We start from the raw sequence: 14,884 nt of genomic DNA, 5'->3' as shown, positions 1-14,884 counted from the left end.
TCGCAACTTCATTCACCAGCTCCTTCATGACCCGCGGGTGGATCTCATCAGGACCCATGGACTTGTGCACATTCAGATTTTTAAGATGGTCTCGAACCAGATCCTCTCCTACAGTGGGCACAAGGTCTTCAGTCTCACAGTCCCTGCATCTGCCTTCCAAGACGTGGGTGGTTTGGTCATAGCCTTTGCCAGGGAAGACCGAGGCAAAGAAGTCATTCAGAACCTCAGCCTTCTCCAAATCCTGTGTAGCCAGTTCTTCTGAGAGCTTCTGGAGAGGGCCCACATTGTCCTTTGTCTGTCTTTTGTTAGCTACGTACCTATAGAAGCCTTTCCTGTTATCTTTCACATCCCTTGCCAGATTTAATTCTAACTGGGCCTTAGCTTTCCTGATCTGGTCCCTAGCTTCCTGGGCAACATCCCTGTATTCTTCCCAGGCTGCCTGTCCTCACTTCCATCTTTTCTAAGGTTTTTATATCATATATAAGGATTTTTTATAATCAGTGAGCTGCAGTCCCTGGGATCTCTCTTTTGGCAGCCTGGCCCCAGTCCCATCTGCTGCACTGCAGTGAGGAGCAGCCCTGTGGCTGCTAGAGCCGCCACTGCCCTGTGCAGGTCCTGGGCAGCCAGGGGCTCTGTGCCTCCCTCTCCTACCCCTGCCCTGGCAGTGGGGCTCAGTGGCACCTTGCTGAGTGCCACCTCCCCTCAGGTCCTGTCCTTCCCTGGGGTCACCCTGCTGAGTGGAGAGGGCTGCAGCCAAACCGGCAGCGCCGGGGCCGTGCTGCCGGCAGTGTGCTGGGCAGCAGCAGGTCGTGCGGAGCTCTCTGCACAAGGCTGGCTGCAGCGTACCTGAATGACACACTGCAGGAGATCAGTGACGGTGAGTAGGGGCAGTGCTGTGTGTGCTGGGGCTGGTGGGGCAGGGGACAGAGCCTGGGCAGCGTGCTGCCGTGCCCTGTCCTGCTCCAGGGAATATCTCAGGGGCATTTGTTGTAATCCTGAGCGGCAGCTTCCAGGTGATCTGTTTGTCCCACCTGGCCAGGGGAAGGGATGGCTGGGGCTGGCATGGTCTGGAAGGGATGCCTGCAGGTCTCTGCACATCAGCAGGTTCCAGCTCTTCTCTCTTTCCTTCTGTTGCAGACCAACAGCTTTTGGAAGAAGACAACAAACTCCAGGTCTTGCCCCTGGCAGTTCAGACCATGCACATCCTGAGCTGTACAATGGTGTGGCCAAGATGGGCATCGTGGTTACGGGCGCTGTGCAGCTGGCTCTGGAAAGCCAGGCAGCAGCGAAGCTCTGCTTAAGAAAATGGCTGGTGGAAAATGTTGCCTAAATGCTTTCTTAGGTCCCCAGTAGGACAGATGCATTAAAGCATTGTTACTGTCCCCTGTTCCTCCAAACAAAGTCAACCTGAACAAGAGCAAGCAGGGAGATCCTCACCAACACTCTGAAACACTCTGTCCTCAATACCATCATGAGTGCGGTTCTCAGCCCCTTGCAAGGCAGTCCTCCCAGCAGGAGTTGAGAAGCTGCTCAGTGCTTCTCAGCAGAGGCTGCCAAGGGCTGCAGCAGCAAACATACCCTAGTAGAATGATAACACATCCTCAAGGGGTCTGGGAAGCAGCAGTGTCATGGCGTGACATGACCCAGTTCCTCATCTCTGGCATCTGCAACAAGGACAGAGACACCACAGCAATACTTCCTTGTTAGTAACCCAGGAGCAATGATTGAGATGCTTCTGTGTCAAATGAACATGGCCCAAGCCTTTATTCACACAACCAATTTAACATTTCCTTGTTTGTCAAGTTCCGCAATAGCCAGTTCTTTCAAGATTTGTATTCTTGAGTCATTGGCTTTCATATTCATCTTGTTCATCTCCAAAACACTCAGTGCTCCTCTATAAGAGAAAAGCAATTATTTAGCAATACAGGGTATCAAACATCAGCTCTGGCAGAAAAAGGCTGAAAAGAGCATTCTATTTCCTGAACTACTTTTGCAAGTACTCTGTAAATCTCAGTTTATTCACATTTTCTGTCCTACATCAAACTGAGAAGTCATTTGCTAATCCAACCCCTGGGCTAAAGACACAATTCCTGAGTTTAAATTTCCTTCATTTTAACATCACCCTGCAAGAAACCTGCAGCGCACATGCCAGAGAGGACTCGGGCTCAGAAGGTGGGAGGGGAAGTGCACAGGTGACTTAAATCAAATTATGAAGTTATAATATAGCCATGAGGGGTTAACTAAGCTGCTTTTGTTTAATTTGAAAGGGCTGAATTTCTTTACAGCTTATGAAATTCTTACTAATGGCTTTAAGTCTTATCTGTTCTTGTTTACAATGAAGTGGTTCAATAACTCCCTGTACAAAAATAACTCCCTGTACCAATTGTTCAAGTCTGATAGTTTAACAGTACTTCTGATAGTTCTTGGTACAGTCAGAAGTATTTCCTCAATGGTTTGAATTGTGATTCTAAAAATAGGGTTTCTTCAGAAATCAGACTTTCGTTGCTTTTTAAGAACCCCCTAAAATGGGTCTAAGGGCAGATTATTCAGCAAAAGGAAGGAGAAAAGGATGATACTCCCCCCAAACCATCACTGTACCTGCAGACTCAACAAAAAATCATATATTTTGAGATTTGATGTGGAGTAACAAATTTGGTTTGTCAATGACTAGTTGGTTGTTCTGTTTTTTTTTTTTTTCATTTGTTTCTTTTTAAAGCATTAGGAAAATTCAATTCTATAGGAAGGGATGAGCTATCTCTGTAGTAACTGCTATTTCTGCAGTAAGACTGGTACACCCTTTCTTCCAGACCATAAACACAACAGTAACTACTTCAATCCCATCAAAAGCAAGGAAAACTCCCAGAGACATGGGAACTGTATGTGGAATGTAACTAAGGGGTCAGTTTTTTTATATTAAAGTCTAAATTCTTCATGTAAAAGCAGTAGCTACTAGTGCTTGAGAGTGAAAATGTTCAGTGAATTTACTGAACATCACAGGCTGTATGTTTCATAAATAACAGAGAAACTGTATGGAGGTCTCAACCTGTTCCTCCTTACTATGAGATTTGCCCCTCTGGTACTCAGGGTTAATACAGCTTTTATTTGTCAGCTGAAGTTATTTACAGTATCTGCCTTTTCCAAAGGTAAAACAGTTGAATTCATTACTCCCTGATTCTAGATGGTAACTTGGTATGTTTAAATAGTACAGAACTATAGGAGTTCAATATTAGAGATGGAGGTCTTTAGAGAGTGATATTATCATAAAGCTTACCTCCTGGGGCTGGGGTGTGGGGAGATTAGTAAAGGGGGGGAAAAAACAACAGGAAGATTATTCCTTCAGCACTTACCTTCAGTTGAGGCAGTGCTTGTAGATCTTGAATAAGATGGCTAAAACCAAACAAGATAATATCATGATTGTTGGAATTTTGTTTAGAGATTATTTTTTACAAGTTCATTTCTGCAGAAGTAATTACATTTTACCACTGGATAAACAAGGATCTTGCAGCCACTGAAGTCAGCAGTAAAATCTCAGGCATTAAAGAAACCCTGCCTTCAAATAAAAGGTAAGCTTAAACTGGATACAGAAGGATTTATATGCAAGTCAGATGAGCCTCTTCAGCTTTCTCCTTTGCATTCCAGTATGGATCTAGCTGAAAGCCCGGCACATGCAGCAAAGGAAAAAGATGGCTTTCCTATTCTCAAGCAGCCTTCAGAGGCTGACAGCTCTGATGAGCTGAAGGTAGCTGTATCTAACTCCCCATAGCCAGAAATACAACACAGATGAAAAAATACCAGAGTCCCTTTGCGACATTTTGCCATTCTTTCTGCCTTTCAGAGAGCATCTTCAAAACATAATGATGACATAGGGACTGACATCAATTAAACAGGCCTCAATAGATGCAGAATACAGCTACATTTTGCACTGGTTTAAGACATCTGTATGTGTGCGTGAGCATTAAGTAAAAGACAGACATTGAGAGATTGTATCAACATAAGAGAAGATATTTACAAACAGATAGTGAATGAAGTTGTGAGATGCTGGACAGCTTTCCTGTCAGCCAACTGTGGCAATAAAGAGACAGAAAGCAAGGAATCCTGTGACAGAGGAGTAGTGGGCAGTGAAAAGACATGTAGAAAAAGCTAAGGTCGATAATTATACTCTATTAACCTTCTTAAAATTTTGCTTTTAATAGGAGTCACAGACCAAACCTTTGCAGATAATTATATCAGAAGTTTGTGCTTTGAGTAGCTTTGGGAGAATATCTGACATTTTAACAAGCATTATTTTCTATGTTCTGCTTCATTACAGTTAGAATATATTTATTGTTCCTCATATTCCAAAATGTATTTAGTATTTTACATGAAATTAGATTTCTCTACATTTTGATATATGTTGGTTTGAATTAATTAAATTCTTTACTCCCACCCAAAGGCTTCTTATATAACGCATTAACAGAACAATAGGATCAAGAAGAGCAATCAACTACCTCTCTGAAAAGAAATGTAAACGTATCCCAGTTAAAAGGTAAGGGGAACAAAGCCTTCCATCAAAGCCAATTTTTTCTTTGTGGATAATTTAATTGTAACAAATAATAAAATTAATCAACATCGAATAAAAATGAAAAGGTTTGTTAGAAACTTTAGTCCCATTTCTGGAAAAGAAAAAAAAAGTCCATTCATTGGAGAGGTATTAATACAATACCCTTCCAACTTCAGATGGGCTACACTCAGGTTTAATGGTTTCTGGAATATAGACATGCTTGGCCTCATTACCTCTTCCACTAGCAATTCAACAGTTTGGGAGGTTAACTGCAGTGCTGCAGCCTGTTCTTCTGCTGACAGGGGTAAGCACTAGGAAAAACAAACAAACAAACACAGAGAACTCTGAAACTTTCAGTTCCTAGGGTGATAATATTTACAGAAGAACTCAATGTTTGTGTAGCCCTTTCCTTAAGGAAACTAACAGTAGATTCCTACTTGCCTTCAAATGAAACAAAATCTACAAGCAAAGTATTTCTGAAAAATCCAACCATAATATTCCTTTAACATCAGTACTATACATGATTCAACAGAAAGAAGAAAAATTATTCAGTAAGAACTAGTATTTCACTTAAAGACCTGAGTTTCTCCATCACAGTTTAATCCATCTTTGGTTTAGGATATATACAAAGTTCACGAAAATCTTTATCTAAAAAGTCTAAATAAAACTCAAGAGACAAAAAGTCTTCCACTTTAACAAAGTCCAAATATGAAATTATTCTTGGCAGCGTAACCTTGGAACCCAGGCAGAGAAAATATCTTTCCTTTCTGTGGCATAACTACTGTCTTTTAAATCATTATAGAGTACATTTTATCTATAGAACTTACCAGTAACCTCTTGAGCTTTTGGCAGATTAAACACAACCTTGAGGTACTGTCATTAGAACATTTTAGCGAGAGCTGAGATCTGGGAATACATTTCAGTCACACCAGTTTTGTCTTTGCCACTAGACTATCAATTAGCTTTTTTGATCTAAATCCCCATATTTGTAAAGGGATGGAATTAATGCTTTCACAACCTCTTCGAACCTGTGATGAACCAGTGCCTGGAGACCACTTACACAAATGTTCTGTTTGTTATTGCCTTTTTTTTAATAGGCATTATACTGAGAAAAACTTACTTTGTACTAGAAGCAGTTCCACTGCAAATGTTACAGTGTGTTGCCTTTAACTTACTTTAGACAGCACAAATGCATTTGCCACTTAAAAGCTTCTTTGCCTTTTGAAATTGTTTTCTCTGTCCAATTTCTTTAAGGTGGCTACTTAAAACTATGTCAGTATAGAACGGGGACGCAGATGTGCACAGAGGCATGAGTTGCTTTGAAACTAATTCAAACGTGTGTCACACCATTATCATGGAATCATTCTGGTTGGAGAAGACCGTTAAGGTCATCAAGTCCCAGCGTTAACCCAGCACTGCTAAATCCACCACAATATAAGCCAATGCCTTAACTGCAAAAGGTATTATAACAAAAAGTCTGAAGAATGATGGTATTACTTCACCTCCAAACTGCATACCACTAGCTTAACTGTCGAGTGATGAATCAGGCTTGTGTTTTATCAAAAAAAAGCTCCAGTCTTGCAAACATTTCTTCTGGTAAGCTTACTTTCTAAAAGCCTTCTAAGAGTCTTCACATGTAACAGTTTCCAATGCAACTACTTAGGTCTATGTAAGGGTTACACAGACACATGTTCATTTACATGAGTGAGACACAAGGGATTAAAATGAAAATACTACCTCAAGACCAGCATGTTGCTTTAACACCCGAACTATCTTCATTGTGTTCACTAGAGCAGCACAGATGCTCCTGATGGATTCTCTCTGCTCTGTGAAAACTTTTTTCATCTGCATAGACAACGTTTTGTAACGAGATTTCACCACGGCAATTTCTTCCAAGAGAGCAACTGGATTTTCCTATGTAGAAATTAAAAGTATATTTAAACTATGTAAGAAGAGAAAATTAAGGTGGCCCATACAAATTAAAAATGTAGGCATTAGGCCGCTAAAATATAACATTAAATGACCCTTTACAATAAAAAGTGTAGCTGAGAGGATGTTTCATCTATACATTTAATCTTTCATAAGGAGAAATGACAGTGTTAATAAAACAGGATAAGTCTGTGGTTCCACAACAAATACAGGAGGATGAGTTTACTGTGTTGGTGAATTTTAATGGTTTGTCTGGAATAAATCTGGGACTTCTAACTAAAAAGATTATTTTCCACTACATGTAACAATATACACTGAGACAAGGACTTACTTATAAAATCCTTTATAGGATGCCACTTATTTTCTTCCTATCATCTCTCCCTCAAATCTGAATTTAGTCGTTGCTCATAAGGAAGATTATCTTTGATCTCAAAGCAAGGGTGTGTTTTAGCTCAGACTGGAATCTGTCTCTCAAATTTAGGTGTTAACTCTGCTACTCATTTCTCAAAGCAGAACATGGGAGAATTTCATGATACCAAGAAATCAAAGGGGTTTTGTTGGTTTCTGCACTGAATTCATATTGTCAGTTATCTTGATATACAAAACAGGAAAGATCTTATAACAAGAGCCTAACAACTAGATAAAAGAACAGCCATGTATATTTTAGGATTAAAGAAAATTACCCATTTATTACCAACTTCATACAAAATGCAATAAAATCTATAAATTTAGTCTGAAAATACTACCTCTGGTGCCAGATCATCAGGAAGACCTTTCAATATTTCAAACTCCAGTCTGTGTCGAATATAATCCAGGTCAGATTCTGCCTTCTGGAACTAAAATATTTCAGATCAGCCACAGTATGTTAAAAAACAAAAATTGCAGACAACCCCCAAATGTTTGCCTTTCCAGTATTTCAGGAAAGCAGAAGCCAGATGCCTCTGTTTTAAAGGCTTGTGCACTATACAAGTAAGTTTCTATTCCTCCAATCCATTCCATTAGCTAATGTCTGCCAATTATACTGACACACTTCTAGCTTAAAAAATAGAAAGCAATAAACTTTCAGGCTTGACAAAACCTCTCACATGTAAGAATTACATGTGCACACACGCACTTCTATGAATTTTACCCTCTTTCTAACCTAAATGTCCCAATTGTTCTCTTTGCATCAGTACCTTTTTTCTGCAGCTCCCCAAAACACATGAAAACATTTCCACCTCCTCCTAATTTACATGCCTTTGTAATGCCAAATGTCTCAGGATGAAGTTTTTAGGTACTAGACCAAAGGGCCAAGTTCTATCAATAGAAAGAATTTGATCTTCATTGAATGCAGGAGGTGTTTGATTTTTTTTTTTCCCTCCTGAGATATTAACATATTTTCCATCCTTTTTTAGAGCTTTGTCTTGGCTAGTTGCTTTTCTTTCCAAACCCTAAAAGTCCTGTTAGCAAAACTTCAATACTCAGTTACTTAGCAGAGATTATGTGCATGTGTTCAGGATCCAAGCATATCAACAGAGATATTATTAATTATACCAGGAATGCATTCTCTCAGATGATTATAATACATTTCATTATTCCCCAATAAATTAGATTGACAAATAGATAATAAAATTGGTAACATCACATTTCTTTCCATGGGATAAACAAGCCACCAGAGAATTATCTAGTTGCCTTGTAAAACAGTCTGCTGATAGCATTATTGCTTAATTAATTTTAGTCTGCAGTTTTAATATTAAGGACTTCTGCTTTAAAGAAAGGCAGTTTTCCCAGTTCACAAACAACTCATGAATTTTTTAGCATCACAATTTAGTGATTGTACAATCACAGAAGAGACACTGATGAAAGCAAGTTAAAAACAGTTGTAATTTACTTCACTTAGTTTTCACTAGTTATCTTGCGGTTAACCCTGAAGTCATCATTACAACTCTCTTAAGGATCACAGTAGGGCTGTATTTATTGAGTGTATCCCAAAGTACTGACTGGCAGAGCTGTAGAGGCAGCTAAAGTGCCAAGTTTCAGTAGTGTTTGGATGTAGCCTCTAGTCAGACCAAAAGGATGTTTATGTTTTAAACATCAGCCTTTGGATCCACCTTCAGGAACTGCCACTAATACCTTTGAGAATCTGGAACTTGAGATAGCCTGAAGGAATAGTGCTCGATCCAAGGTACTGTACAAGTAAAACCCCCTTTCTGATGTAGTGAAAAATGTATGATTTTCCCTAAACATATGCACCTTCAGTACATTGTCAAATAATAGTTTAAGAAAAGGCAAATAAATCTAGTAAAGACCCTGAGTACCTCTAACTGAAAGGGAAAGCTGTCCCTGCTATGCCCATAACTTACCATCTGCCTAACAGAATTCCTTCCCATCTATGCCCCCAAACCCAGTTATGATAAAATGCAAGAATAAAACACTTTTTATTACACTATGTATTTTTAAAGAGTCATGAGGGATTTTTTTCCTAACTGCTCAATCATTTATGTTCTCCTCCACTAGCAAACATTTTTAGGTTTTCATTTCTAGAGGCAGGTACCCCCAAAAGATATTTTGCTTTTCTCCAACTTCTCCATTTGATTACTCTTTGGAAAAGCAGTTAATTATTTTAGGCGAAAGCAGACAATGAAGATGGGCGCCTTTCAAATTTATCCATAAGATTCTATTCCTGAAATGCTCAGTGTTGGTAATTTGAGATTTACAGAAAGACAGTAAGGCACTAATATCCTGCTACTACAATTCAAGGCACTGAAAATGGAATGTGAAGCTGAATGCTTATCCACCACATGGCTGTAATTTTAACATTTGTGCTTAATGGAAACACTAACACAGTTCAGTATCACTGCTTTCTCCCAAAAGTATATTCTAAAAGAAACAATATTTATTAACAGCAATTTCAAAACATGCTTAAAAGGACTACCACATGCAGTTTTAGGGAACATACCCCTGCAAAAACATCACCTTAATGTTGTAGGGTAGGACCATTCCTATGATGAGTACTGTACAGCAATCACACAGAAAAAGCAGGTTTTGAAATGTAAATTTGTAATTTACTCACAGGCTTAGGAAAAAAAGTGTCAGAAACCGTGAGGTGAGACTCTGCTTTCAGATGCTTTGACAATACTATTGCACTGCTAGCTGTGAAGTACAGTAGTGCAATAAAGTCAGAGCATTCGTTAGCAGCAAGAATTCTGTACGAGTCATCAGTAGACTCAAAATATGTACCTGAAAAAACAGGTTGAGTCAGATAGTGGTTTCTGTGGATCAGGGAGAATTGGATAAGGTTAATGTTCACCAAATACTAAGACACACAAAAACTCACATATTTCAGGGCATTATTATTATTCATAATCCCCCTCATGCCACTGACCAACAGGAGGGGAAAACTACCCAACAGATCTATCAAAAACTCCATTTCAAACCATCTGGTGCTCTTTTAACTGGAAACTACAATTCTGAGTTTATTTATTAAATCTGTCTCACAGAAAACAAAGATTCTAAACTGCTCTCAGACAGATGTTATTAAACTGCATTAGAGGGAACACTTTCTGGATACCAGAGTTTATTCTTTGCATTTGCAAGTGTTGAATCACTTTAAAATGCACAGACACACACTCATTTCCCAACACTGTGGATGTACTTTACCACTGAGGCTACCAGATGGATGTCAGAGCACCATCGGGGGGGGGGGGGGGGGGGGGGGAGGGGGGTGTGTGTGTTTCATAAATCTCAATAAAGGTGTTTCTTTTTAACCAAACAGTAACTTTACATAAAAAGTTGGAGAACTCTTAGGGTTTCGAGGTGCAAAGACTGTTAACAACAAAATGCAAAAAAGCAGTGGGATGGAGCGGAGAGAGATGGATGGTTGCTGATGCACATAGAGCAACAACTTGTGCCAACTCCACACCTGCAACATTTCTCCAGAAACCACCACAGGAAATAAGAATGCTACACAGTGTTCTTTCCTCTTTGTAGGGCACTTACTTCCAAGGAAAAACACACACAGGAATGATGGTATTTGTAATTAAAAGACCAGTTAATGCTTCCCCTTGGCAAATAACTAGAAGACAATGAGTGCAAAAACAAAACAAAAGAAAACAAAACAAAAACCTGGCAATCCCATTCTACAGTTGTTTTGAGCACCACCTTCTGGACTCAGACAGTGGCTTCTGACTTCTAACTATAATAACAGTAATAATGAGTAACGTAGATAGCATTGCTGGCCAATGCCCTTTTAACATTGCACTGCTTTTTGTGCATGATCACTAGTAGTACAACATAAAAAGGGCACTGGACAGACACCACTCGAAGAAAAAAGTAGGTCCACTATACCAAAACCACAGGGACAGAAAGTAACTGAGTTGCTCTGAATGAAGCACTCCCAGCTCATCTGACGCTTTATCCATTTGCTGTCACGTTTTACTAAATGGGTGTCCACAAAATTTCTCTCAGTGCAGACTGCCAAAGTGCATACTGGAAGTCACCAGCTCAGGGTATGAAGTCCTGAGCATTAAAGGTTAATGGAATGCTTGTACACAAGGATACATTTGTCAGCAGTAACTACCATCTACTGTATTTTCAGGGGAGGCCTGACTGTGTCTGTTGAAGCTGTTGGAAAGGTCTCCAATCTCAGCTGCCTTCAAGGAACACTTGTGCAGCACAGTCTCCGGTGCCTAAGTCCCAGTATTCTTAGTTAAAGTGTTAATAAGTCAGCTTTACAATATTTTGCATAATGAAACTCTGTAGACGTCATGGTTCATTCCACTCTGGTTATTGTACTTTGAGGAACAGTCTCAAATAACCATTGATTACCTAGTGTTTTCATATACATTGTCCTTTATAAGCTCCTACACATTATTTTATCCCTAAACTGAACAAAAAGACTAAACCAAAGACTAAAAGAAAGCTTCCCATGACATGCATGTCAAAACCTCCAGGGAAATAAGAAGTGCTATTTTATCACACTTCTGTGGAGATAGCTGACTTTCACAGGAAATCCAGGAAGAGGAAACAATAAGCAGAAGGAAAAGCAAGCGACACAAAGCTGTGATGTGAGACATAGCTGCCAATGTACATATTCTGATTAAGTTAAACAATGATGAAGGGGAATATTACACTTTGGGATGAGGTTTGTATATAGGAAATTAGTAAGTGAAACTGTTTGAGATGTATTTAAGGAAACACACTTTTTTTGAAAACAAACCAAACTAAACCAGATGCAGACACAACTGCCTTGTGCCACCCGCAGTTTCAGTGGAAGAAGGCAGCCAGGGATACCATCTTCCACCATCTGAATGAAGAATTAACACAAGAATCAAACAGAAAAATATCAGACTAACGGAGTGAAATCAAAATCAATTTCTTTTTCAAATGGATTACCCAAAGATCTGGGGTAGTCAGAAGAGGGTGAAAGACCAAGCTGTAGTCTCCACGCTTTTGGAAATCGCTGTGTGCCATCTGTGTGGATAATAGACCCAAACAAGCTCTCCACCTTGAAGTAATCTGTGCAATAATCATATTGGTCTACTCATAAAGTAGATCATTAAGACAATGTCCCACTACAGTCTTCTTCCACTATTATATATAAAAAAACCCTGCTAACTTTATGTGAGCACAAATACCTCCCTGACTATTTACATGACCTAAAATGAGAATTGCTTGAAAGTAAGACTTTCAATAACACACATAAATAAACTATAATGTTAAATAAATAAATACCAACATCTACCTAGGTATCTCTAAGTAGATTTCTAAATTATTCTTGCTAAACTAGGCTTTTAAATAAATAATACTAATAAAAGATATGGGGAGATCGAGTTTACACTATGGGCAAGGCTGAGGTTTTGAATTTGAAATTAGAATAACTTCAGAGCTCTGACAGGAATACAGTATGTCCCTGAATTAAAATACTGTCTACTATTACCACTCTACATACTCAGTGTGATGACTGCAGCTGAGTAGCCAAAGAGGAAGAAAAATAACCCCCACCTCCTCAAAAGCATGGCTTCTTAAAGCAAAAGCAAGACAAGACACACCACCTTGTTTTTAAGGTGCGGTAAAACTGAGAATTAGGCAGGACAGTTTGAAATCTCTGCTCTTTCAAATAATGCAGGTATTCTGGTGTTTATTCAATTGTTACTTTTTATTTCTTAACAGAAATAGAATCACAGAATAATTTAGGTTGGAAAAGACCTTTAAGATCATTGTGTCTTATGTTGCAGAGATGTGCAGGTCACCCTGTGAGTGACAAAGGCAGAACTAGCTCATGTTTAGACAACTTTCAGCCAATTGCTTCTTTGCAGGCAACAAACACTTCCCTGGCTCCCAACTGAGCTTTAATACTCACACTGTGCTGGAGAAGTGACACTAAACTAAGTATGTTTAAACACAGGAGCACTGAGCTGCACAGCAGTTTTGTGTATTAAGGTCTAGTGCCCATTAGGTTAAGGGATAATGTGGATATAAGATATTCCCCGCCGTGTTTTCCCAGCATTCCTCCTATTATTTTCTCTTGAATAGTCTGCTTTGGTTACGTTACTGTGTACAGGTAACAATTAGGAATCTATTAACCTCATTTTGACTTACTTCTTAATGAGAATGTGAAACCAAGATTGCCAGAGGATAAAAGAAAAAAACAACACAAAAATCTCTATTGTGCTGTTTGTGTTTGTATTTAATAACGCACCTTTTTCTCCATGAGGACACTTGTAGTTTATCAATTAAGTCTATCAATTAATTAAACTTATCAACTACCTAACACTGCTGCTACTACAAATGACAAAACTTTTGTTAAGTTTTCAAGCAAAAACAAAAGGAGCACCATAGTTTGGAGAACTATGGCAGTACCAGCATTTTAATTTATATAGGGTTTAGGAACAGAAAATACCTTATCAGTTAAGGACTGGATGCATAAAACATCCCTGAAGCTTTTTAACTAAAACAAGAGTGTAAACTAATTACATTACACGGAAGGAAAAACGAAGATCAAGATTTGGAGGAGGCCACAAGGAACTTAGCTGTTTGAAGGGACGGCTTTCCAGTGCCTCCCAACATGCGAAAGCACAGCAGAGTTTGTGGGGCTTTTTTACTATTATTATTTCGCTTGTCCATGAGCGGCACAGGCAGAAAGGCGGTTATTACACCACGCAGCTCAGTCTTGCCCCCAGGGGCTGGCTCCGAGGAAGCTGAGCGCTGGAGCCGCCCTCTCCCCGGGACCGTCCGCGGCCCACTCCTCACACGCCCCTCTCCTCAAGGTGCCGCAGCGCGGCCATGGGGGAGGCTCCCCGGCTTCGCTCCTGCCGCCGGCCCCGCGGACCTGCCCTGCTCTACCTGCCCCGCTCTACCTGCCCCGTCCTCCAGGACGGAGGTAGAAGCGGAGCCCCAGGCACCGCCGCCCCCGGCGGGCAGCTATCCCGGCGGTAAGCCATCCCACCGCCCCGCTTCCCCCCCTCCCAACCGGGTACGAATGAAACAGCCCAGAAGCCTCTCCTCCCCCGACACCCCCGCGGGGAAAATGGTCCAGCCCAGGTGAGAGCTCCACCCTCACCCCCCGCTGAGACAAAATGGATTCGTCCGGCAGCGCTCAGCTCCACACCGCCCCCCCCACCCCGCCGCGACGGGGAAATGAAGCAAACGGGACGGGACCGGACCGGACCGGCCGGCGGTAAACGCGCCCGGGACTGCGCGGAACCCGCCCAGCTCCAGGTGAGCGGGAAATGGCCAGGCCCTGCCCCCGCGCCGAGGGGGTGAATGGAGCGGCACAATCAAGCCCCGCCCCGCTCGGGGAGGGCCGGGGTGGGGGTGGGGGTGGCGGTGGTGAGCAGAATGGACCGGCCCGGCCGAACTTGCCCGACCCGAGCTGCGAGCGGCGGGCGCCCCGTCGAGGGCGGCGCGGGCTCCGCTCAGGCCCGGATGGGGCGCGGGCGCGGCTGGGGGCAGAGCGGAGGGCGGCCGCACTGCCCTCGTGCCTCCGGCCGCGCCCGCGCTCCGCTTTCCCACCTCCATCAGGCGGCAACCCGGTGCCTTCCGAGGCGCTCCCGCCGCTGCCCCGCCGGCCCCCGGCCCGGCCGCCCCTCATCCCGGCCGCCGCCCGCACTCACCATGGTCTCGAGCCTGGTAACCGCCGTCTCCATGTTGAATAGTTGACATTCCTCAGGCGGCGGCGGGGAGATCCCCACCCCCCGCTCCTCAGGGTGGGAGAGCCGGCGGCCCCCATTGGGCAGCTGTCACTCGCCGCTCGTCTGTCATTGGCTAGCCGCTGACAGAACGCTCTCGCCATTGGGTCGGGAGGAATGTAAACCCTCTCCGAGGTACGGGGGAGCTCATTGGTTGGTAGAAAAACTTCAGCTACTGATTGGCTAGGTGGGGGAGCACCGCGAGCCGTTATTGGTCCAGAATGAAATCTAGCAGCGGATGGCTGGA

At 42.0% G+C, this 14,884-nt stretch overlaps 1 protein-coding gene across 2 annotated transcripts; it reads right to left on the bottom strand.

Moving 5' to 3' along the window:
- Positions 1-1,733: 1,733 nt before the first annotated feature.
- Positions 1,734-14,782, bottom strand: SKA2 (spindle and kinetochore associated complex subunit 2). 2 transcript variants are annotated; one of them, XM_061470567.1, is made up of 6 exons: positions 14,563-14,707; positions 7,216-7,305; positions 6,278-6,454; positions 4,774-4,851; positions 3,348-3,387; positions 1,734-1,894 (listed from the first exon to the last, which is right to left on the bottom strand). In XM_061470567.1, exons 1-6 carry the CDS (start codon positions 14,593-14,595, stop codon positions 1,884-1,886), a joined length of 429 nt encoding a protein of 142 aa, XP_061326551.1. In that variant the 5' UTR covers positions 14,596-14,707; the 3' UTR covers positions 1,734-1,883. The 2 variants fall into 2 exon arrangements, with proteins under 2 accessions (XP_061326551.1, XP_061326552.1); XM_061470568.1 differs by lacking the exon at positions 7,216-7,305 and having other exon boundaries at positions 14,563-14,782.
- Between the last annotated feature and the right edge of the window lie 102 nt (positions 14,783-14,884).

This window comes from Pezoporus flaviventris, unplaced genomic scaffold (assembly GCF_033815535.1).
Source record: "Pezoporus flaviventris isolate CSIRO_AGI_PZ_B2104156 unplaced genomic scaffold, CSIRO_AGI_Pfla_v1 ptg000063l, whole genome shotgun sequence".
In the NCBI taxonomy this organism is placed as follows: domain Eukaryota; kingdom Metazoa; phylum Chordata; class Aves; order Psittaciformes; family Psittacidae; genus Pezoporus; species Pezoporus flaviventris.
The sequence above is the reverse complement of the archived record's forward strand: the minus strand, read 5'-3'. Positions and strand labels throughout refer to the sequence as shown.

Excerpts from the sequence above, each read along its gene's own strand:
- SKA2 (XM_061470567.1), bottom strand. The coding sequence starts at position 14,595 with ATGGAGACGGCGGTTACCAGGCTCGAGACCATG. Across the intron at positions 7,306-14,562 it reads TTACCAGGCTCGAGACCATG|TTCCAGAAGGCAGAATCTGA; the intron begins GTGAGTGCGGGC and ends GAAATATTTTAG. Across the intron at positions 4,852-6,277 it reads AGCAACATGCTGGTCTTGAG|TGCTTACCCCTGTCAGCAGA; the intron begins GTAGTATTTTCA and ends TGTTTTTCCTAG.